The sequence below is a fragment of the Crocuta crocuta genome, unplaced genomic scaffold (genome assembly GCF_008692635.1).
Source record: "Crocuta crocuta isolate KB4526 unplaced genomic scaffold, BGI_CrCroc_1.0 scaffold19, whole genome shotgun sequence".
NCBI lineage: Eukaryota > Metazoa > Chordata > Mammalia > Carnivora > Hyaenidae > Crocuta > Crocuta crocuta.
The window spans coordinates 4913869-4935978 of NW_027551565.1; the positions used below are offsets into that span (position 1 = coordinate 4913869).

General features: G+C 40.3%; 2 protein-coding genes across 3 annotated transcripts in view; one reads left to right on the top strand and one right to left on the bottom strand.

The window, feature by feature from the left end:
* The window catches only part of PTX3 (pentraxin 3), a 25262-nt gene extending 18985 nt beyond the window's left edge, over positions 1-6277 (top strand). Inside the window, exons 5-8 of the mRNA XM_077750133.1 lie at positions 333-510; positions 970-1226; positions 3742-3817; positions 5268-6277. Coding sequence (XP_077606259.1) covers positions 381-510; positions 970-1226; positions 3742-3817; positions 5268-5881 — 1077 coding nt within the window. The 5' untranslated portion in view covers positions 333-380 and the 3' untranslated portion in view covers positions 5882-6277. The remainder of the gene's footprint in view (positions 1-332; positions 511-969; positions 1227-3741; positions 3818-5267) is intronic.
* The window catches only part of VEPH1 (ventricular zone expressed PH domain containing 1), a 217766-nt gene that overhangs the window by 170699 nt on the left and 24957 nt on the right, over positions 1-22110 (bottom strand). For both annotated transcript variants that reach the window (XM_077750127.1, XM_077750126.1), the window contains exon 3: positions 16305-16479. In XM_077750127.1, the coding sequence (XP_077606253.1) occupies positions 16305-16479 (175 nt within the window). The remainder of the gene's footprint in view (positions 1-16304; positions 16480-22110) is intronic.

Consider the following 22110-nt stretch of genomic DNA (forward strand, 5'->3'; position numbering starts at 1 on the left):
AATTCAAGTTACAACAGCTAATCCTCACGGGGACAGTCTTAGCCCAGTTTCCCCACCTCTTTCCCCTCTGACCCTCCTCCAATTAATCTGACTGCAGTGTAAACCTTTGCGGTCTATTATTGTGCAACGACCACATTTCCCTCGCCCTCCCACCCAGCCCCCTCCCCTCCAAATTCTGGGGAACTCCCGTTACCGCGGTGCCACCAGCATTACTCATTCATCTCCATTCAGGCTTTCCCCAGCATTTATTAAGGGCTCTCTGCTCCTGCCTCTCACTCTCACTCTCCGCTGCTCAAACACTGCTTACTTGAGAGCTCGCCTCGTCCCCTCAGGCCAGCTGTGGGAAGCGGCAAAAGAAAGAACTTTGTCTCTCGCCAGCAATGCATCTCCCCGCGATTCTGTTCTGTGCTCTCTGGTGTGCGGTGTCTGCCGAGACCTCGGATGATTATGAACTCATGTATGTGAATTTGGACAATGAAATAGACAATGGACTCCATCCCACTGAGGACCGTAAGTTCATTTTAACTGTTTCTCTGCTAACCCTAACTACATACCCATCCCTTTGGGTCCAAATAGTCTACATAGACTTTGTAGCCAACGAAGGGAGCTTTAAAAAATTAGAGTTTGTTTTGCAAAAGAAAAGAAGCACTTTAGGAAAGGGGGGGAGGTTTCAACAAGTTATTTCTGGTCACACATACACAATGGCTTGGACCGCATGAAATCGCCGATATTTGCCTGTTTTGAGCCTCATGAACGGCAATTTCACAGAGTTCCACTTACTATATACCCGCGTGAATGGGTTCTGTCACTGCCGAGATACTCTCACGCTGTTTTTCGGAGGTGTCCTTAAAGGGGAGGGGGTGCTGGGGATGGGCAGTGACTTGGGACCGCCGTGGGAGGTCAGCTTTGTACAAAGCACACCCTAGGAAGGCCTGGGCGGGTCGGTAACGTGTGTGTCCCGCGCTCTAGCCACGCCGTGTGACTGCCGTCGGGAGCACACCGAGTGGGACAAGCTCTTCATCATGCTGGAGAACTCGCAGATGAGGGAGGGCATGCTGCTGCAGGCCACCGACGACGTCCTCCGGGGCGAGCTGCAGAGGCTGCGGGCGGAGCTGGGCCGCCTGGCGGGCAGCCTGGCNCAGGCCTCACACACACCATACAAGGCGCGAAAACTGACTTTACAAAGTATTCTCCAGCCGCCAGGAGCCCAGAACCGAGCAGTGCACGTATCCATCAGCCTTGAAATAGGCGTCTAGGGCCGCTGACTGACACCCGATCCAACCAGGAGGTGCAGGAGTTCTATTGGCCGGTTATAACTGTGACCTCTCTAGCTGTCCGGCTTCCCTCCGTTAGGGATTTCCACTTCTTCTAATTTTAGCCTGTCTCTCTCTTTAGGCGGGGGCTCTGATTCCCCGCGCTATTTCAGGGCCCTGCCTAATTTTTAGGGACACGTTCCAATCCCAGGGCCGGCCCCTCCTCCCCGATGGTTCTGAGCTAGAGACTTGAGACTGAACCTGATCTCTTGAAGGATTAGTGGAATTCCTGAGGGGTCCCCCAGCCCTCGGGGCCTACGGAATTAGCCCGCGAGAGGGGTGGTCTGAGAATGTGAGGCTTAGGGTAAACCTGCGGGAGCGGGATCCAAGGTGGAATGGTCTGAGGTAGGATCCCGGGTATTTAATGGGGTCAGAGCCAAACGAAAGAGACAGAGAGAGAGAGAGAGACAGAGACAGAGAGAGAGAGAAAGAGAGAGGGAGGGAGGCAGAGGCAGGCAGGCGGTTTGAACCAGATGCAACTTGCTGGGAGTCCCATGTGATATACATGAATCTCCAACACATGTGGGCCTGAAATGATACATTCGAAAGATGGCTAAAAGAAATGAGATTTATTTGGAGCCAAGTAACACTCCTTTATAAGTCAAAATTTCTAAGAGATAGTAGTGCAAAAATCATTTGTGGGTTATATTAGATAATGAGTGACTTAGGTGAGAAAATATAACTTACACTGCCCCTGAGAATCTCATGAACAGAAAACAATCACAAACAGTGCCATCCCTCCTTTTATGCACAATAAAGCAACTCATCTGTTGAAGTAGGAAGAAGAATCATAAGCATCTGTGACAGCATGTTTCATTTAAAATTACAGAAACCATACCAGCGTATCAGTCTTTACTAAATAGCTGAGGACTGTTTATCGGTACTAAGCGTATTTTCTTGAATATTATGTATAGTTTCAGGGACTGAAAAAGCATAAAATCAAATATGCAAGAGATCCTCAATGTAAGTGACAAAGAGACAAATTATAATTCTGTGACTATATTAATGGATGAAATTTCTTGTCTTTGACAAGCCATGTAAAATCACTGTACATATAATGTACCCAAAAAACTAAAGAAATGACATGAATTTTCACTGTGACTTCTGTATGCTAGTTAGAACAGAGAGGGATATATTTCTGAATTCTAAAATAGTAAATTTCTTATGTCCAATAGTACTTTTATCCACATGGTTTGATTTCTCTTCTCTTCCTTTCCTGCCAGCTTGGTTCCTAAGGGATTCCTAATTATTCTGTTGTCGGCCTCCTAAGAACCTGGTTTTAATTTTGTTCAGTCTTTGATAATATAATCAGAAAAACCTATTAGTTAAAAGCCATTTCATGAGAGAGTCTCTGACATTCTAAAGAGATAGAAAGAGCCTCTATCACTGGTCCCCACCAAAAAAGCCACAAAGAAACCTGTGAACACAAAGTTCCACTGCATGAACTCATATGGCCCGTGCACCCTGCAGGGGAAGCTGAGTCTCAGAGAGGCAATCAAGGAATGCTCTGGAATGCAATCCTGACTGCCTGGGTTTATATAAACAGGAAATCAGTAATTAGACAGCAGTAGGCCCCCTCTTGAACACCACTTTACTGGAACATTACAGAGAATATCTCAAATGCTAATGCATCTTTTGTTCCATTAGCTTTGTTTGAGTTAATTAACACAGCTAGAAAAAAAATGCATCCACCAATTTCATTTGAAAAAAAGAATGCCTCATTAAGAATCTTAAAAAATCTTTCTTCAAAAATTCAAATTACTCACTGAAAAAGTTAGTAGCAAAATGTGACAGGACCACCTTGTGCTTTAGTATTGTCGTTACTTTCATATGATTTTCTGAATCTCAGTTTTTGATGATTTCTAAGTCCACCTGCTTAATTTTTTAGGACAGAGCTTAGCCCTCAATCACTTGCAGGCATTTAACTTAGTTTAGCACACTTTGCATGGGTGTTTGGTCCTGCAAATTCTATATAGGCACTAGTTAGTCTTTAAATGCTCTGGGAGTTTGCTGGTCAAAGCTATTTTATGGTAAATCTTCAGTTTATTATAAAGTGAATACTTCGCCCTCACTTACATTAAGAAAATTCTTTTTCTGGTCTTTCATACACATATGAGGTTATCACAAAGTAGAGCCCACCGGTGAAAGGTTTTAGCATGTTTCCCACAGACACTTAGAAGGTCTTCACTTCAGCATCTCTAGTTCCTCACCAGACATGTGACCTGGAGATGAACTGATGCGGGACTTTACTGAGCTCCCAACCCCCACGTCTGAAAGTATCCTTCTAAGTGCTCTTTAGCTGAAATATGTTCTCCAGTAGGCTCCTTGGAAGGGTTCACTCTTCCTTAAAAGGCTTTCTATTGTTGCCTAGTGTTTATAAACATGTGGACAAAATAAGAGTTTTTAAGCATTTCCTTGATATACACAGTTCTTCCTGAGTACTCTATACTTGTTGCTTACAGACTTGCAGAATATTAGAAGGAGAATGGAAGAGGCTTTTATAGGTAACAGTAAAGCCTAGAGAGAGATGGAACTCATCACAATCTGCATGCTTGCTAATAGTAAAACAAACAGGAGTTCCACCTCTCCTAGTCAAATCTAGGGGTTCTTCTACCATTAAGAAGCAATGCAGTGTGCTAGGTAAGGGCGTGGCCTCTGATGACCAAGTTACTTAGTGCTCTATGCCTTACTTTTCTCATCTGTAGAATAGGAATATTAAGACTATCCCTTAGGGTGGCTAAGTAGGATTAAAATGATATAGAGTGATTAGAACAGTATCTGGTACACAGAGAGTACCCAATTAGAGTTGGTCATCATTATTATATATTGTTGCCTTTCAAAGTTGGCTTTCTACAAACTTTGCAAAGTTTACAAATATCTGGAACATGTGGTGTATGAAATGTGTTCAGCAACAATATGACTATCCTAGAGTTTCATTTAAAAATGCATGTAGACTTGGGGCACCTGGGTGGCTCACTCAGTTGAGCATCTGACTCTTGGTTTCTGCTCAGGTCATGATCTCACAGCTCATCAAACTGAACCCTGAGTTGGGATCCACACTGATAGCACCGAGCCTGCTTGGAATTCTTTCCCTCTTTCTCTGCCCCTCTTCTGTGCTGGTGCTTGCTTGTTCACTCACTTTCTATCAAAATAAATAAATAAAACATTAAAAATAAAATAAAAATGCATGTTGACAGTGGGTAAATAGGGTGAGCTGGGTCCATTGAGTTTCATAGGGTTTTTTTGTGTGTTTTTTTTTTTTTTTTTGAAAAGCTTGGTGAGATCAGGAAGAGGAAAACAATTTGGCTCTAAGTTTTTGGAAAATAGTGTCATTGTTTGAAGTTAATGCATAGTGACTCAACAGTTTTAAAAAAAAGGGCAGTAAAAGAAAATAAGCTAATTGTGAGGGGAAGTAGTTATTAAAATATGGTTTCCATTATTTTCTGAGTTTGGACAATTTGGCTACTCTACATGCCTTCTTCTCCACTTAGATGCCGCATTGTGTAAGCCTGACAATTGACTTTCCTTATTCCTGCTTCTTTTCCCCCTACCGAGAAATCACTTTTTTTTAAAAAATATTTTTATTTATTTCTAGGAGAGAGAGAGAGAGAGAGAGCGTGAGCAGGGGAAGCTCAGAGAGAGAGGGAGATACAGACTCTGAAATAGGCACCAGGCTCTGAGCTGGCAGTCAGCACAGAGTCCGATGCGGGGCTCGAACCCACGAACCGCGAGATCATGACCTAAGCGAAAGTCAGACGCTTAACCGACTAAGCCACCCAGGTGCTCCGAGAAATCACTCTTGAAGTTCCTCCTCCTCAAGTCATAGTATAATACTGCGTATAATTTCCAGTTGTAGTCATTAAAATGCCTACGCTAAAATACCTAAATGCTGGCATTATTTCTGAATGAATTTTTATTTTTTCTCTTATTCTTCTTACTTTCTTGCTCTTCTAGGTTGTGAAACAGCACTTTTATTCCCAATGCGTTCCAAGAAGATTTTTGGAAGCGTGCATCCAGCAACACCAATGAAGCTTGAGTCTTTTAGTGCCTGCATTTGGGTCAAAGCCACAGATGTATTAAACAAAACCATCCTGTTTTCCTATGGCACAAAGAGAAATCCATATGAGATCCAGCTGTACCTCGGCTATCAGTCCATAGTGTTTGTGGTGGGTGGAGAGGAGAACAAACTGACTGCCAATACTGTGATTTCCCTGGGGAAGTGGACCCATCTGTGCAGCACCTGGAATTCAGAGAAAGGACGCATGTCCTTGTGGGTAAACAGTGAACTGGTGGCTACCATTGTTGAAATGGCCACAGGTCACACTGTTCCTGAGGGAGGGATCCTGCAGATTGGCCAGGAAAAGAACGGCTGCTGTGTGGGTGGTGGCTTTGATGAAACACTAGCCTTTTCTGGAAGACTCACAGGCTTCAATATCTGGGATCGTGTTCTCAGCAATGAAGAGATAAGAGAGACCGGAGGAGCAGACTCTTGTCACATCCGGGGAAATGTTGTTGGGTGGGGAGTCACAGAAATTCAGCCACATGGAGGAGCTCAGTATGTTTCATAAGTGTTGTGAAACTCTACTTGAAGCCAAAGACAGAAACTCACATTTTTAAACATATGACAGTTGGGAAGGTCTAAAACCTCAGTGCATATTAAGAACACTTGAGACTAATGAAGGGGAGAGTTGAGATCAATTTTTATTTACTGAATACTGGCAAAATACTGAATAAACAGTTGAAGACAAGACATTGGAGAATGCTTTTGGGGATATTGTTACTAGACTTTATGCCAGGTGCTTTCAGATTAATGCCATGTCTTTGTCAGATAAACTCTCAAATAATTAAAACGGACTGTATTGTTGAACAGAAGGACAATTGTTTTACTTTCCTTTGGTTAATTTTGTTTTGGCCAGAGTGGACTTTTACATTGGAAGAAAAATAAAATAACATGTTGCCGTCCATTGTTCATTGTTATTGGTATGTACCTTATTATTAAAAAATGATAAAACATATTTATACTACAATGTGACTTAACAAATGCAAATGTAGTTTATGTGTTATAATCAAATGTCACTTTTTTGAGAAGATAGTTATATAAGTTATATTGTAAAATGGTTTTGTATTAATTTTATTAAGACTATTTTTGTAAAGCTGTACTGTAAATAAAATATTTTATAAAACTACCCACGTCATCTAACTATACATTTAAAAGGTGTTTTGGAGCAAATCCACACTCTTTTTTTTTTTTTTTTAATGTTTTACTTATTTTTGAGGGAGAGAGACAGTGTGAGCAGGGGAAGGGTAGAGAGAGAGGGAGACACAGAATCCGAAACAGGCTCCAGGCTCTGAGCTGTTAGCACAGAGCCCGACGTGGGGCTCGAACCCATGAACCACGAGATCATGACCTGAGCCGAAGTCGGAAGCTCAACCGACCGAGCCACCCAGGTGCCCTGCAAATCCACACTCTTGAAGTAGGAAATAGTTTTCAGATACTAATCTATTCTGTGAATGGTAATAGTTAACTAGAAATAAACTATACAGTTGTTTTAAGCTTTGGCTTCCTGTAAATCATAAGCAAAAAATCTGATCTTGGCTAAGTCAATTGATCTTTCTGGGTTTTAGTTTTCTCAGCTGAGAAATCAAGGAATTGAGGAAATAATGATCTCTAAGTCCCTTCCAATTTGACGAATCTATGACCATATACAACTTTCTGTCCTGTGTAACACAGAAACAAACAAACATAAATTATCAGAGTTCCCCAAATATATGTGATGAGGACTGTTGCTGGGGAGATCTAAGAATCTGGAAAGGAATCAATGCCTCCTGCCTTTAAAGCATGCCCCATTCTCATACCCATGCATGAGGGAGAGGACAATTAAACTTCTTCACCCTGCAGAATGGGAGGTAACTCTCTACCACACTTATGTTCTCCTGTAGAGGTGATGCAGGGCTAATAGAAGACCACCACAAAGCTGTCTCTGAATGTCAGTACCGAACGTGGTAGAGCCACAATGATGATATGTCCTCCTATGGACAGGGCCTGAACAACCACAGGTCATCTCTGGTTTGTGAGGTTTGGAGAACAGGGCCAGGAGTAGTTATCAAACCACATTTTACAACTAACTAGTTGAATGTTTTTAGGCAAGTCACTTATCTCTTCAGGTTTTCCCAGTAAAAGAAGGGAATTGGTCTCTCATTGCCTTTAGCGACAAAATGTCATAAATCTAGGTATCTTTGAGGATGTTCATGGTATCCATGTAGTTTCATTCCCCTTGTGGACCCCCAAAAGCAGGCTGATGAATCTCCAAGAAGAGTGTTCACAGTTATGAGGTCAAAAGCCAGTCTTAGAATCTTGGAGGTTACATGATTCAAGGTTGTACGCACACTTGCCATATGTAAGTCCTTATTTAGCCATTATCTGTATGACTTGAATATGTAACTGGAAGAAGAAACACTAGATCTAATCATAAGCAGAGAGTTAGGCATGCTTTCAATTTCTACATCTCAGATGCAGGAATGAGATCTGCCCAAGATAATGCAGGCCAAAATACATGCAAACTCACATGCTGACAGAGTTAAACAGAAGGGCATTTTTAAAAATTTTTAATGGGAATTACAAGTTGTGGGTAAAGAAGTAAATAGAAGAAAAACAAATAATTCTTGGGTTACAAAAGTAGAAATTTCTTCTTCTATGGCAGTAAATCCAGTTAAGTGGGTTTTAAAAAATATTTTTATTGTTTATTTAATGTTGAGAGAGAGTAACAGAGCAGGAGTGGGGGAGGAAAACAGAGAGAGGGGAGACACAGAATCTAAAGCAGGCTCCGGGCTCTGAGCTGTCAGCACAGAGCCTGATGTGGCGCTTGAACCCACAACTGTGAGATCATGACCTGAGCTGAAGTCTGCAGCTTAACTGACAGACCCACCCAAGTTCCCTCAGATAAAGTGTTTCAAGGGACTTCTGACTTTTCCCTAATACTTATTTTTTCCTCTAAGTAACAGAATTTTGGTTTACATAGTAGGTATACCTACTCACAGTGAAGTCTATATTTTCCAGTATCAATTGCAGGTAGGTGTGGCCAGGTAACTAAGTGCTGGCTGATGCTGAAATATTGAATGTGATTCTCTTTCACTTCCTCTTTCCTCCTGACTGGAATATGGTAATGATGGCAGAAGTTTCAGCAACCACCTTAGACTTTGAAATTCAGAGTAACAATATAGAAGCAGCTTGGGCCTGCTGTTGTGAAGCTGCCTTGCCAGTCTTGGATTGCCTGTCCTTGCACTTCTTTAACATGAGAGAAAATTACACTTCTGGCATTTTAAATCCACTATTGTTTGACCACCTAATCTGATCCAGTAGAACATTTTTTTTTTAACTGAAAAGACCACACACACTTTATTTCCTCAAAATACTCATAGACAATACCTAGAAAATACATTTTATACGTTTTATAAATTCTCAGGAAGTTGGCTATTTGGCTTTTTTTAAACTAATAGTATTTAATGAGTTTCAGAATACATAGTATCAGCAAAAGGAAGTAAGAAATGTGTAAAACTGACATAAAATTTCTAAAAAGAAATATCAGTATGCTGGCTTAATTTGGCACATTGGCAAAGAGTTTCATTAGCCAGAATGGTTATTATGGGCATCACTATATCATGGTGTTGTAAAATAATTGGGCAAGATGACTAAAGTTTTTAGGAGGAAAAAATACACATTATATATAAAAAAACATAAAATATTATGTGTGTATGTGTGTACTAGAGTGGCCAATTGTCCTGGTTTGCCTAGAATTGTCCCAACTTTAGCAGTGAGAGTCCCGTGTTCCAGCAAACCCTTCAGTTCTAGGCAGATTGTGACAGTCCGTCACTTTGTCACTTTAGTACTTAAGTATGTGTGTCAGTACAGCAATATTTTTGCAGAGGTGTATATGAATATGTGAACAAAACAGAGTTGGTATATTTTCCTTGTCTATTACAATATAAATTGGCTTTTTGTGAAAGGTTAATTCCTTTAAAATATATTCAGAACATTTTACTATTAAGTATATATTGCAGAATTTTAGAGTTTGGTATTTACCATTAGTTAATTAACCCCATTTTAACAATTACATTTGCAAACAAAGTAGAAGTTTTAATTGATTTTTACTTTTTTATTATATGGTATATTAGAAAGCTCTTCTTTGAAAGTTTACTAAGGCCAAATATTTCCAGAACTCTCTTTTAGGCCCTTAATGAATAGCACTCATAAAGTTAAAAATCTTGGTCAAAGTAATTATACGCATTCACATCTATATTCATGGATTCAGTGAACTAGAAAACAGATTACTGATACTTGCATTCAGTTTCATAAATCTGGACTGTGGAAGAAAGTGTGCTGGTCTCAGGCTCAGAAATCCAGCATTCTAATCCTAGAACATCACTTACCAACTAGAAGAAGTCAGGCCTGCCAACTAATGATGAGTTTCACATTAGCCAAGACAGTAGAGATAAAGGACTTGCCTACCTTACTGAAGAGTTATTAAGAAAATGATGTAAAACCCCTAAACTAATATTTGAAATAAAAGTTGTCTTAAAGTTTTTCCAAGTTGTTCCCAGTGGATTAAATCAAAAAGAAGCAAACACGTGAAAATACATATGAATAAGCTAACATGAAGATTCCCATATATATTGTGGAGAAGTCCTACTCCGAGGCCAGCCCAGGGATGTTCCTCTCTGGGAAGGCCTTATTTGACTTCACAGCAACATCTGCTGGTGGAGTCAAGCAGGTGCAAACTCTGGAGTGCAACTGATCCCAGACTTCATTAGCAATTCAGAAGAGGGCCTTTTCCATTTCAAGATGTGTCTCTGTTTCTTGATCTGCATTTGGATTATTTTTTTTTGAACATCATTTTTAATATTTCCCTATGTGTATTTATATTGAGTTTGAATATTCTTAACAAATTGCTCCATAGCCTGTTTCCTAGAAATTGGATTAATAAATTCTTTCTCAACAACCTGTAATACAGTGAACTTAAAACTTTGTTCTTTAAGAATAATTGTATCATGAATTTTTAACGGCTAAGTATCACCCCAGGGATTATAAAACTCCACAAATGAATCTGGCCCTGCCTTTAATATTTTAATATGGGCCTGGTACATGGCAGATGCTCAATTAGGGATGACAATGACATTGATGTTGATTATGATAATGACAATAAGAAGAATCACTGTAACCATTGATGAACTACGTGCCCAGCATTGTGCAAAGTATAGCTGCTCTATCTATTTAAGCCTCTCTTCACTCTATGTGGTACATATTATTACTGCCATAATAAATGAAAGGTTAATTTTCTACTTCTATTTTCTGAGACAGCTCACCAATCAGTGGTTTGAATTTTGTCTCACATACAGAAAGAAATGAGGTGAATTTATCATAATTAACTAGACAGTCTTTTCTAGACTATTGCCAGTAAGTCAGAAAGGAATTTGGACTCTTGCTGAGACAATATAACATTTTCTTTCCGAAGACTTTCTACTTAAGTTTCAAATCATTTGAGGTCATCTTGTGATTTGTGCCAGAAGGCCATGTAAAAGGCATACTGATGGAGAGGCATATTTCCTTATTATAACCATTGATTCAGAAATGCAGAGGAAGAGACATCGCTACTTTTAGTTTTGATAGTAGTGATGTGCATTGCATCACAGAGTTCCAAATCAAAATTTGGAAAGGATTTCCCTACAAGCCTTTAAATAATCCCTTACAGTGGGAGATACCCTCCCACGGTTTTGTCAGCTTCCTGGGTAAAAGATGTGCTAAATTATGCTGTACTAAGCACCGGTTATGCTTTTATATGCCAGTACTTGATTTTATAAAGCATCTACATGGCAAAGAACAAGTTTGGAGAATTATTCAGGAGTCATTGAAAAATGACTGTCCCAGTCAAAAAGTTATGATGTCACAGAATATTAAATATTACTTATGATATTTTAAAATATTTATTTATTTTGAGAGAGAGTGTGTGCCAGCAGAGGAGAGGGGCAGAGAGAGAGGGAGGATCACAAGCAGGATCCTTGCTCAGCACAGAGCCCAGTGTAGGACTCGATCCCACGACTGAGATCATGACCTGAGCTGAAATCAAGAGTCGGATACTTAACTGACCGAACCACCCAGGCACCCCACTTCTGATATTATTTAAGCAGAAAACAAACATTACCTAAATGACATCCTTGTCTTATTTTTTAATTCAAGGGAGGTATTTAATATTTTCCTATTAAGTATGATTTTAGCTGTTGTAGATATTCTTTATTAAACCAAGGGTGTTCCTTTCTGTTGTCAGTTTGTGGAGAGATTTTTTTTTTTTGTCATAAACAGACTTTGGAATTTACAGAAGAAAAGGATATAATATGTATATATAATATTCTCTTAATTACATATAATTTTAAATAGATACATATGTATACATATACAATATCCCCTTAATCAATTTAAGAAAGTTCTCCAAAATTCCTACTTTGCAAAAAACTATTTTTCAAGTATGGGTACTAAATTTTATAAGATGGTCTTACTGATCACATGACTTTTTGAGCCTTCAGTCTTTTACCCTGGGGAATTACATTTTGAATACTAAGACATTCTTGCATTCTTAGGATAAACTCAACTGAATCATTATGAATTCTAGGATAGCAATAGTTCTTCCCTCACAAGATATTGGGACAATTACATGAGTTAACAGACCAGAAAATGGTACACAGTAAGCACTTAGCAAATGTTAATGTTATTTTCCTTAAGCATTGCTGGAGTCATTTTTTATTTGTGATTTGTTCATAATTAAGATGGGTCTGTATTTTCCTTTCCTACATTGTCCTTTCTGGTTTTGATATCACATATATACTAACCTCATAGAATTAGTTGGAGAATGTTTTTAATTGTCTGAAAAAGTTTAGTTAAAACTGTAATTATTGGGGCTTCTGGGTGGCTCAGTCGGTTAAGCCTCCAACTTTGGCTTAGGTCATGATCTCGTGGTTCGTGGGTTCGAGCCCCGTGTCGGGCTCTGTGCTGACTGCCAGCTCAGAGCCTGGAGCCTGTTTCAGAGTCTGTGTCTCCCTCTCTCTCTGACCCTCCCCTGCTCACGCTGTTGCTCGCTCACTAGGAGAATTCAGAGACTATAAAACAGACACACGGAGTCTAACCAATTTAACTAAAATGAATTTCTATTTATATTTAATGTAAAAGTCAATATTATTACTTATATATAATTATTAATAATGAAAAGCAGTCAAAAACTGGCTTGGAACTATTGCAATATTTGCCTTCAGGGATAAATACACAAGCTCTTTGACAGTCGCTCATGATTGACTTATAAGCATAAAGGAGGCATTTGGTTTGGAATTAAGGACAAACATACGTACAAAACAACTGAAAACGATTATTAGTGGAGTAATATTAACTAAATATAAGGAGCAGGCACCACTGGTATACCATCAGTCTTGCCTGGCCCCATCTGGTCTACTTTTTCATTAATGTTTTAAAATGAAGGTAGAATGGTTCCATTTATAAAATTTACAGCTGCCAAGAACCTGGGAGGAACTGCAGATACACTGAGATGAAAGAATCATCCAATAATGGATATGCCAAAGCGATGGACTAAATCTCTAAAAAAGGAAGTATAAAAGTAAATACATAGGGCTGTTTGTTGGTACCCAGTATTCATTTTAACCATTGCTGGCAACAGTCCTGGATTTGGGGGGGTGGTAATCTGTACCCCATCCATGTAGTTCTCCTGTAGTTGACCCCCACTTACTGCTTTGAGGAGGTTCATTACCCAAACCTAGCCAATTGAAAGACTGTGTTCCTGGCAACAAGCCTGGATTGGTTCAGAAATAGGCATGTGGCCCATGTTAGGTCAAGCATAGACAATGAGACTGAATATAGAGTTTCTTTTGCTTAACTGGTATTCATGATGATGTAAACTGGAAGCTGCAGAGGCCCATAACATAGAGGGTGAAAGTGAAACCAATCCAGGGGCACCTGGGTAGCTCAGTCAGTTAAGTATCTGACTCTTGATTCCAGCTTAGGTCATGATCTTACTGTCCTGAGATTGAACCCAGCATTGGGTGTGGAGCCTGCTTAGATTCTCTATCTCCCTCTCCCTCACCCCCCCCAACTCTATGAACAACAACAACAACAACAACAACAACAAAAAGGAGAGAAAGAAAAGAAAGTGAAACCAATCCAAAGGAAGCAGAGTTGAGTATTGACTTTTGGTACCACCATTGAGCCCTGAATCAAGTCATATGGGAAGTCTGATATATTTATGTACTTTTCAGTCATGTGTTTGGATACATTCTTCCTCCTCCTCTCCTTCTCCTCCTTCTTTGTCTTTTCTTCCTCTTCACCATCATCATCAAGCTATTTATACCCCTGGTGTTTTTATCACTTAAAATACTACTAAATGGTAAGATGGGATAGTCATAGGATTTTTGTTATGGAATTCTTGTGAAGATTAAATGATATAATCCATATAAAGTGCTTAATACATCATTTGGCATATAGAAAGCATGAAATATATTTTAGCCATTGTAGTTATAACTGTCATTATAATCATTAGTGTTATTATTGAGTGGATGACCATTTGGTAGGGTTTAAGCACTGCCTTGATAACTGAGCTAAATCGTGTTTAATGTCCCAACATAAGATTCTACAATTGTATAATTCTAGTCTTGTAAAAAAACAGATCAAATCGTAACTAATACTTTTAGCATTTTCTGAAGTAGTAGAAAAATGGGAGAGTGCAGCTTAGGATAATATAAATCAAGGAAGAAGATCTAAAGGGAAGAAAGCTATAGGTAAAGAAAAAAGAAATCCCAATGATTGCAGGGAATTTATGACAAAAATATGTAAAGCAGAAACTTACTCAGAGACAGAAAGATCCTCTCTACCCTGCAGCCTTAAGTGTGATGGGCTCATGTGAATGGTTGTGGAGTTTTACAGACACATTAGTCTTAAAAATCTGAACCCTGAAATAGGTAGATCCAACTTCTTATAGGTCAAATTATCGTGTCTTTTATGGTAATTTTGACAGTGTCATATCAAATAAGCCAAATCATTTGTTTATTTCAAATGCTTGTGATGAATTCAGAAAGTGTATTTGTGTTTCAAAAGATTTCTTTGTCATTAGAAGTACATTTCAACAAAAAAGAAAAAAACACAAATACATGAGCTAAGCTCTTGGCAGCTGCAAAGAAACAATTCATTTTTGTTTTGTTCGGTTTTTTTCAATAAATCTGTTACTTGCAAGTCTAACTACCATGGTTTTAAAATGTATGGGGTGTATAAGTGTTTTTAATATCATGTGAAATCTCTTCCAAACATGTAGTCAAGGTGGTAAAGAAGGCATAACTGCTCTTCTGGACTTTTAGAAAATTTAGTATCATGATTAAAAGTTAATTTAGCAATTCAATCCTGTGGCCAAAGAAAATGAGAAGTGAATGATATTGACTAGTAATGTCAATGACAAATCTTTAGAGGGCAACACAGGTAGAGTGATGAATCTCCACTGTCACGACTGGGCTTCAGACATATCTGGGCATCTTTCAGACCACTGGGGTGGCTGGTCAGATGTCGAGGATTGGGGCTGTGAACTCATCTTAGGAATGTCTGGTACAGTGAAAAAAGCCTTAGTCCTTGGTGGGCCAGAGTCATTTTGAAAACGTTTTGATTAATTTCTTGCTGGCTTGACTCTTGGCTGGATAGTTAAGCCCAGGAAAGAGAGAGAACGTTTTTAGACAGAACAGAAGGATGCATTTTACTGCAAACTTGGGAACAGTTTGGTCCTGGGAGCTAAGCAACCCTGCTCTTGGGGCCTCTATCCACACCCAGGAGAAAGACAGGTGTTCTTCCTCATCCTGCCGTAGGCTGCTGCATGAACTTAGTGAACTGAGGACTGGTGGCTCCTGAAGCTGCAGGGGTGGCAGCACAAAGGGACCAAAGCTGCCATCCTTGACCAGGCAGTGTGCAGTGAAATCCGTTCCTCAGACCTCCATGGTAGCAGCCACAGAGTGTGCTGGGCTTGGGGTGGTGGAAGTGGACACCACCATAGCATGCTGTGCCAGGAGGCATAGAGAGAATAACAGCGTGGGCTTCTGGACTGGTCTGGACACCTCAGAAAGGGAGCAATTGTGGAACATGGAGACTCTAAGGTCTGGGAGCATTCTAAAGAGGGTTGGTGTTCACCCTGAGCACTTGGGGTATGCGGCAGGAAAATGTGGGCCAAGATACTCATAGAACTTGATTTTTATTAATGAGAATTGGGGACGTTGGGTGCATATCAAATAACACCATATATTGTTCTCTGATCCCAAATCAAAGAAGCCAAAAAACCATGGTTTCTGATAGATCTGAAACCGAAGGAAGAAACATAACAAAAGAGAATACTTCAACTGGACTAACTTGATCTCTTTCATTCAAATGTGAAACAATGAACAGAGATGTCCTGATTTGATTTTTTATGGCAGTATTTAACACAATTACACATTAGTCCCAAATCATGTTCACACTGAAGAAGTCTTCACATGTTCTCTGGTGTATTTTATCTAACATTCCTTGCTTTGGGAAACCAAAGGCAGAAAAGGTTTTCCATCTGCCCCTGAGAACAGTAGAACATACTCCACTCAGTGCAGACAGGTAGGTTCTCTACAACTGGTAGCTGGACACGGTGACCAGAAGCATGGAAAACACCATTCTCCAAACTGAGAAATGTAAAGTCAGAAGAGAGACAGCTTACAACTACCCTATGAGTCCAAATAATTCATCTGCCCAGTGAAGAGACACAGACTCAACCAACGCAAGAAACCTCACCCCTGTTCACCAACGAGCTCGTGGCAAAGCAGAGAATCTAACGTACCTCTCAATGCTCAATGTCTCCCTTTCCACAAACCATTACTGCTTCATGAAAATAGTTTAAAATCACTCCTAAGAAAGCATTCCCACACTCAGCCTTTGCACCATACCTTGGAGTATGCTCTTTACTATAACGTCTGTGTGATCAGCCAGGAGATCTGCCTTGGTGATTGCAGCCAGGGACAGGTAGTTGGACATATTCCTGCACAGCTCCTTGTTCCCTCTGTGGAGGAATTTCACTGCTATGGGGATGGCTAATGCCATCACAGGGGGCCGGTTGTAATTCTGAGGAAATATAAGAAAGCAACAAATAATAAGTGGCTCATTATTCATTCATTTATTCATTCATCCAAAAAATATTTATTGGGCTAATCTCCAGAGTGCAGCTGTGAAAACACAAACTCCACCCTGTTTTCATTGTATTTGGGCCTCTGGAAATTCTTGTCCTTGTTAGGGAGACTTAGAGGCAAACAGGCAGCTAACACGATAGGCTGATGGGAGCACTGACAGACAAAGTGCAGGATGCTGAGGGAACAAAGGGAAAACACCTAACCCAGTCTTGGATGGTACCAAGAAAGACTTTCTGGAGGGAGTGATGTCATAGCTGGACCTAGTAGGTGAACAGGAGATGGCTGGGTGACAGCAAGGAAAGGAGTGAACAGAGGAAAAGCACGTGTGGAGGCACAGAGGTGAGGGAGAGCGTTTGCCATTGGAAACTGTGAATAGCTCAACATGGCCGGAGTGTGGTACATGTGGGAAACTTGGGGTAGGGAAGTGAGCACAGGGACAGAAGAGGTAAAAGGGGCATGATTCTGAAAGGTGTGGCATTCCATACCAAGGAGTTTGAAATTGATCTTCAGGGTGATCAGGAGTTACTGATGACAAAAATAAGCCACCAGATTTATACGTCACAAAACAACCCAAGGAACATTGAACAAGTCGCTTTTTGACTTTATCTTAAAAACTAAAGTTTCAGCCAGAGAGATTCAGAAGAAAAAAGTGAAAGAATATAAGACTAAAAACTAAAGAAATTCTGGGTCCTAAAATAATTCTCTTTTTAATATACTTTGTGATTGGCCATCAATATCCTTCTACATAAAATAGTGCTATCAGCATTTAATTGCCTATGAGGGAATAATAGTTAAAACATACAAATTATTTTCTTAAAAATGAATGGTTTGTCTTCACTACCATTAGCTATTCTGACCATCAACCCCATCTTTAGCCTAATTAGAAGGCAAATGTTCCACACTGCACACTATGTTTGACTTCATATTATTAAATTAGAAATAAAAGGTGGTTGTTTTTTTCTAACTGTTCATGTGAAAAGTGCTTATATCTTTCCACCTGTGGATTACTCCCTCTGGTACTTCCCACAATTCTGGGTTGATGGTATGTGTTCAACCACCATCTGAGAAACTGAATAACTAATGAAGAATATGTAAACCTATTGTGATAGTAGTCATCAGGAACATAACGTGATAGGAAGGAAGGCACGGAGGTGGGGGGCCCTTTTGCTCCCACCTATCTTGCTCATGTTGGTGTTAGTGACAGCTGAGTATGGGTCCAAACCTCCAGTGACATCCATTTTTAGGACTAGTTGACTGGGCAGGTGAGTTGTTACACACTCCTCAACAGAGTCCTATCTCCATGGCCAAGGTCACATGCTACTTCTTTCTAATGAGGGCATTTGCCCTCTTGGCTTCTGTCTGGTCAAAATGACTCAGACATTGACCAATCAGAGAATCATATTTCCTCGGTCCAAATAATAGGTTTAAGAATAGGTAAATTACCCAATCAAGGAGTCATAAAAGTGCTCTGTGAAAGAGATTTTCTCTTCTACTGAATCAAAAGTGTTGAGAATGGAAGACTGAGAGTAGCTACTGCCAGGTTTGACCTCAGTAGGAGAAAATGTATGAGATTCAAGGCAGCATGGATATATCAGAGGGACAAGTTGAGAAAAAAAAAGGTCCTGGTGACATCATCTGAGCCCCATGCATTAGGCCGCGCCTGAGGCCAATACTAGCCCCAAATATTTCTAAGTGAGACAATTAACTCTTTTGTACTTAAGCATTTTCCCCTCCCAGTCCCTAGAAATAAAAATAGACCTTTAAATTCTTAATTGATTCCTGTAGTTCTACCTGTTTTCTAGATTCAAGAGTCAATCTGACTATTGAGCAGAGAAAGCATTCAAAACCCTAAACTGATATCCCACAGTTAAGTCAGCCATGTTGAAAGCTCTGACCTTATCCTTTTGTGACAAATCATGTGGTTCTTTTTTTTTTTTTTTACAGTGAGAAGCCATGATTATTAATTTTATTTATTTATTTTTTTAAAAACAGTTTATTGTCGGGGCGCCAGGGTGGCTCAGTCGGTTGAATGTCCAACTTCGGCTCAGGTCATGATCTCACAGTTCGTGGGTTCGAGCCCCACGTCGGGCTCTGTGCTGACTGCCAGCTCAGAGCCTGAAGCCTGTTTCAGATTCTGTGTCTCCCTCTCTCTCTGACCCTCCCCTGCTCATGCTGTCTCTCTCTCTCTCTCTCAGAAATAAAAAAGAAATAAAAAAAAATTTAAAAATATTTTATTGCCAAGTTGGTTTCCATATAACACCCAGTGCTCATCCCCACAAGTGCCCTCCTCCATGCCCATCACCCCCTTCCCTCCCCCTACCCCATCTGTTTGTATGTATAGGAGGATTAGGAGGAACTTAATGAAGAACCATGGGGGAGAAGACAGGGGAAAAATAGTGGAGGAGAGGGAGGGAGGCAAACCATGAGAGACTCTTGAATGCTGAGAATGAATCATGTGCTTCTATAGCAGTTCCACTCACTAGGTTTCTGTCCTATCCTTCTTAGAGTTCCTAACACATCTAACTATTAGGACCATGGCTTGCAGCCAGACTTCTCTGATACCAGGCTTTGACTTTACTAGAGTATTTCCTCTCCTGGTGAATTTAATTGGGCCTGATTGGACTGGGCATTACTGATGTGATGAGCTCTGAGGTCTCCCTGGGAGGCTGGCTGCTCCCTGCCTTTCAGCTTTAGAAATCTGGATGTGTGTTTAGTCGGGCCAGACAGAATTGTTTGGATCCACTGATGCTAACTCACACCAAAGGATTTCTAAAAGCCCAGTGCATAGTCAAGCATGCCAGTTTACTCATCTACAGTGAGGGTCTTTCCTAGGTCAGACTCTTTCACATTATCAGCATATCAGGAACCCGATTAGTAGCCAGAATGTTCACTGATAGGCACAAAATCAGATAAGAGCAAAGAGAGATCCTGAGGGTGATGTCATCCAGGCCATGATGAAACCTCACTAAAATAACAGTCCTACCCTATAACCAAATCCCCATGTCTGGTGACTGACTGAAACTTTCCTGTCCATCAGGTCGGTCTCCACCCCTCCCCCCAGCGCACGGGCACGCACACACACACAAACACACACACACACACACGCCCATGTGAGTGCTGGGTAATTGTGCCATAATAATGACCCCCCACTGGGAATCCTCTTTTTGTTGACATACTCTTCAGAGTATGTTTAGGAAGTGGTGGTGTTAGGGAGGCTGATTGATTTGTCCATTTTCTCCATTATAATCTTATTCTATCCCTGCTGCCTTGAGGTTATATTCAACTTACCTCAATCACAGCGTTGGGTATTTTCCAAACCATTGTCTCACCTATACAATTTTTGGGGTTGCCGCTACAGACAGCCAATCAATCTTTCCATTATGCATAGATTTTTGCTGGTTTAGCTTTTAGATGACACATCTTTGTCCCTGTCATGGTTGATCAAAGCCCCAGTTTTGAGAGTGAAATGCAATCACACAGTTCTCAGAACTTTCCAACAAAGAACTTCATGTCCAGGTTTACTTTACCTACTCTGAGTCTTTAGCCAAGAACAACTTGCAGCTAGAAAAGTACATATCTTCCATTAGAGGAATACGTCTCCAAGCACATTTACCTGTAACTTGCTATGAAAGCACAGATGGTCGCATTGGGAAGTACCACCCGTGTTCCCTCCTAGTTGTGAACACAGATGGTACAAGATCAGTGAAAATCAGTATTCGCAGCAAGTGATATTTTTAATTTTTTTTTTTTTTTTATTTCTAGGAGAGAGAGAGAGACAGCGTGAGCAGGGGAGGGTCAGAGAGAGAGGGAGACACAGAATCTGAAACAGGCTTCAGGCTCTGAGCTGGCAGTCAGCACAGAGCCCGACGCGGGGCTCGAACCCACGAACCGCAAGATCATGACCTGAGCGAAAGTCGGACGCTTAACCGACTAAGCCACCCGGGCGCCCCAGCAAGTGATATTTTTAAACCATGGGGTGAGCTAATATTTGCCAACAACCATGAAAGAACAGGCTGTCTTAACCAATTTGATCATATTCTTCTTATGACAATTCTAGATGTTCTAGAGAAAAGAAGTGGGCAGCTATTAAAGTCTTTGAAGTGTGGTTATAAGTGAAATGTATAATTTTTTTTACAAGTAAATAATGTCATTATTAAAAAAACAAAAGTTTGGGGGCCCTGAGTGGCTCAGTCAGTTAAGCGTCCAACTTCAGCTCAGGTCATGATCTCACAGTTCGTGAGTTTGAACCCCACATTGGGCTCTGCACTGACAGCTTAGATCCTGGAGCCTGTTTTGGATTTTGTGTCTCCCTCTCTCTCTGCCCCTTCCCTGCTCACGCTGCCTCTCTCTCTCTCTCTCTCAAAAATAAACATTTAAAAAAATTAAAAAAACTTTAACACGCTCAACTTTTTTGTTTTCCTCCTACATATGTCATCTGGAAATTTCTCAAATGACAGAAGTAAAACATTAAGCAAAGAGCAAATCATTTGTATGAACACCAAGGAATTGCTACCAAAGGTTCTCAAACTCTAAATAGTGTATAGACCATTGCTAGTGTGGCAAGAAGTTACGGGCACTGCTGACAGAAACAGGATGTGAGTGAGAGCCTGGGTGGCCAAGATGAGGCTAGAAAAACACAGGTCTCTTGGACCCTAACAGGTACCATACAACCTCTTTCTAATGGCTGAGCTTCACTTACAAGTGAAGCAAAAGGAGTTGCTGATGGAGTAGGTCTCAGGCCCATGAATTTATTTTACCTTTGGTATCATTTTTAGATCACAGAAATGCCAATGGTACACACACAGAGAAAGCCCTATGATCACCTGTACAAATAAACCACTTTAACAGCAGCTGTTAATGCTGGGGCTAATGATGGGCCTTGCCCTTCAGTGCAGATGTGAGATGTTGCTATGCATATCTTCTTACATGCAATTCAGTGCTCAGTACTCAGGGAACAAATTCAGTGAAGTATGGGTTAGATATAAAGACTTGCTCAGGGGGACAGTTATTTTAGCTGTAGAAGCGAAACAAAAGGTCTTTGTTCTATGCATGCCAAGAATTGTATTTCTTAACTAGATTAGCACCAATTTGAGCTATTGGTGGAGGTTTTCCTTTTGAAAACATGCACTTTGGGAACATGTCCCAGAGTTTTAAAATGAAAAGAATAAAGCTAAGTAAAAGAGATATCTACCTGAGATGATAGCAACTAAAAAGCTCTTTGGCTCTTGGGCTTTGAATTCAACTAAAAGCCGTAAAAGAGTAATCTCAAGAAATATTAAGTGTCATTTATTAAAGTCATGGTTTTATGGTTTTTCACCCTCCATCATCGATCAGATAATCAAACAAACTAATTTTGGACTTATATCTAAAATGCTTGCTTCTTAGCAGCATGGGTATGTATAAAATCTAAATGGAATATACACCTAAATTTTCCCAGTCTATTTTCAGACAGGTAATAAAGGATTGGGTCTCAGTAACCTGGGAGATTGTGTCCCAGTCTCCTCCCTTTTTTTTTTTTTTTTTTTTTTTTTTTTCCCTCTTTTTTGCTTGCTTTTTGTGTTGTCAT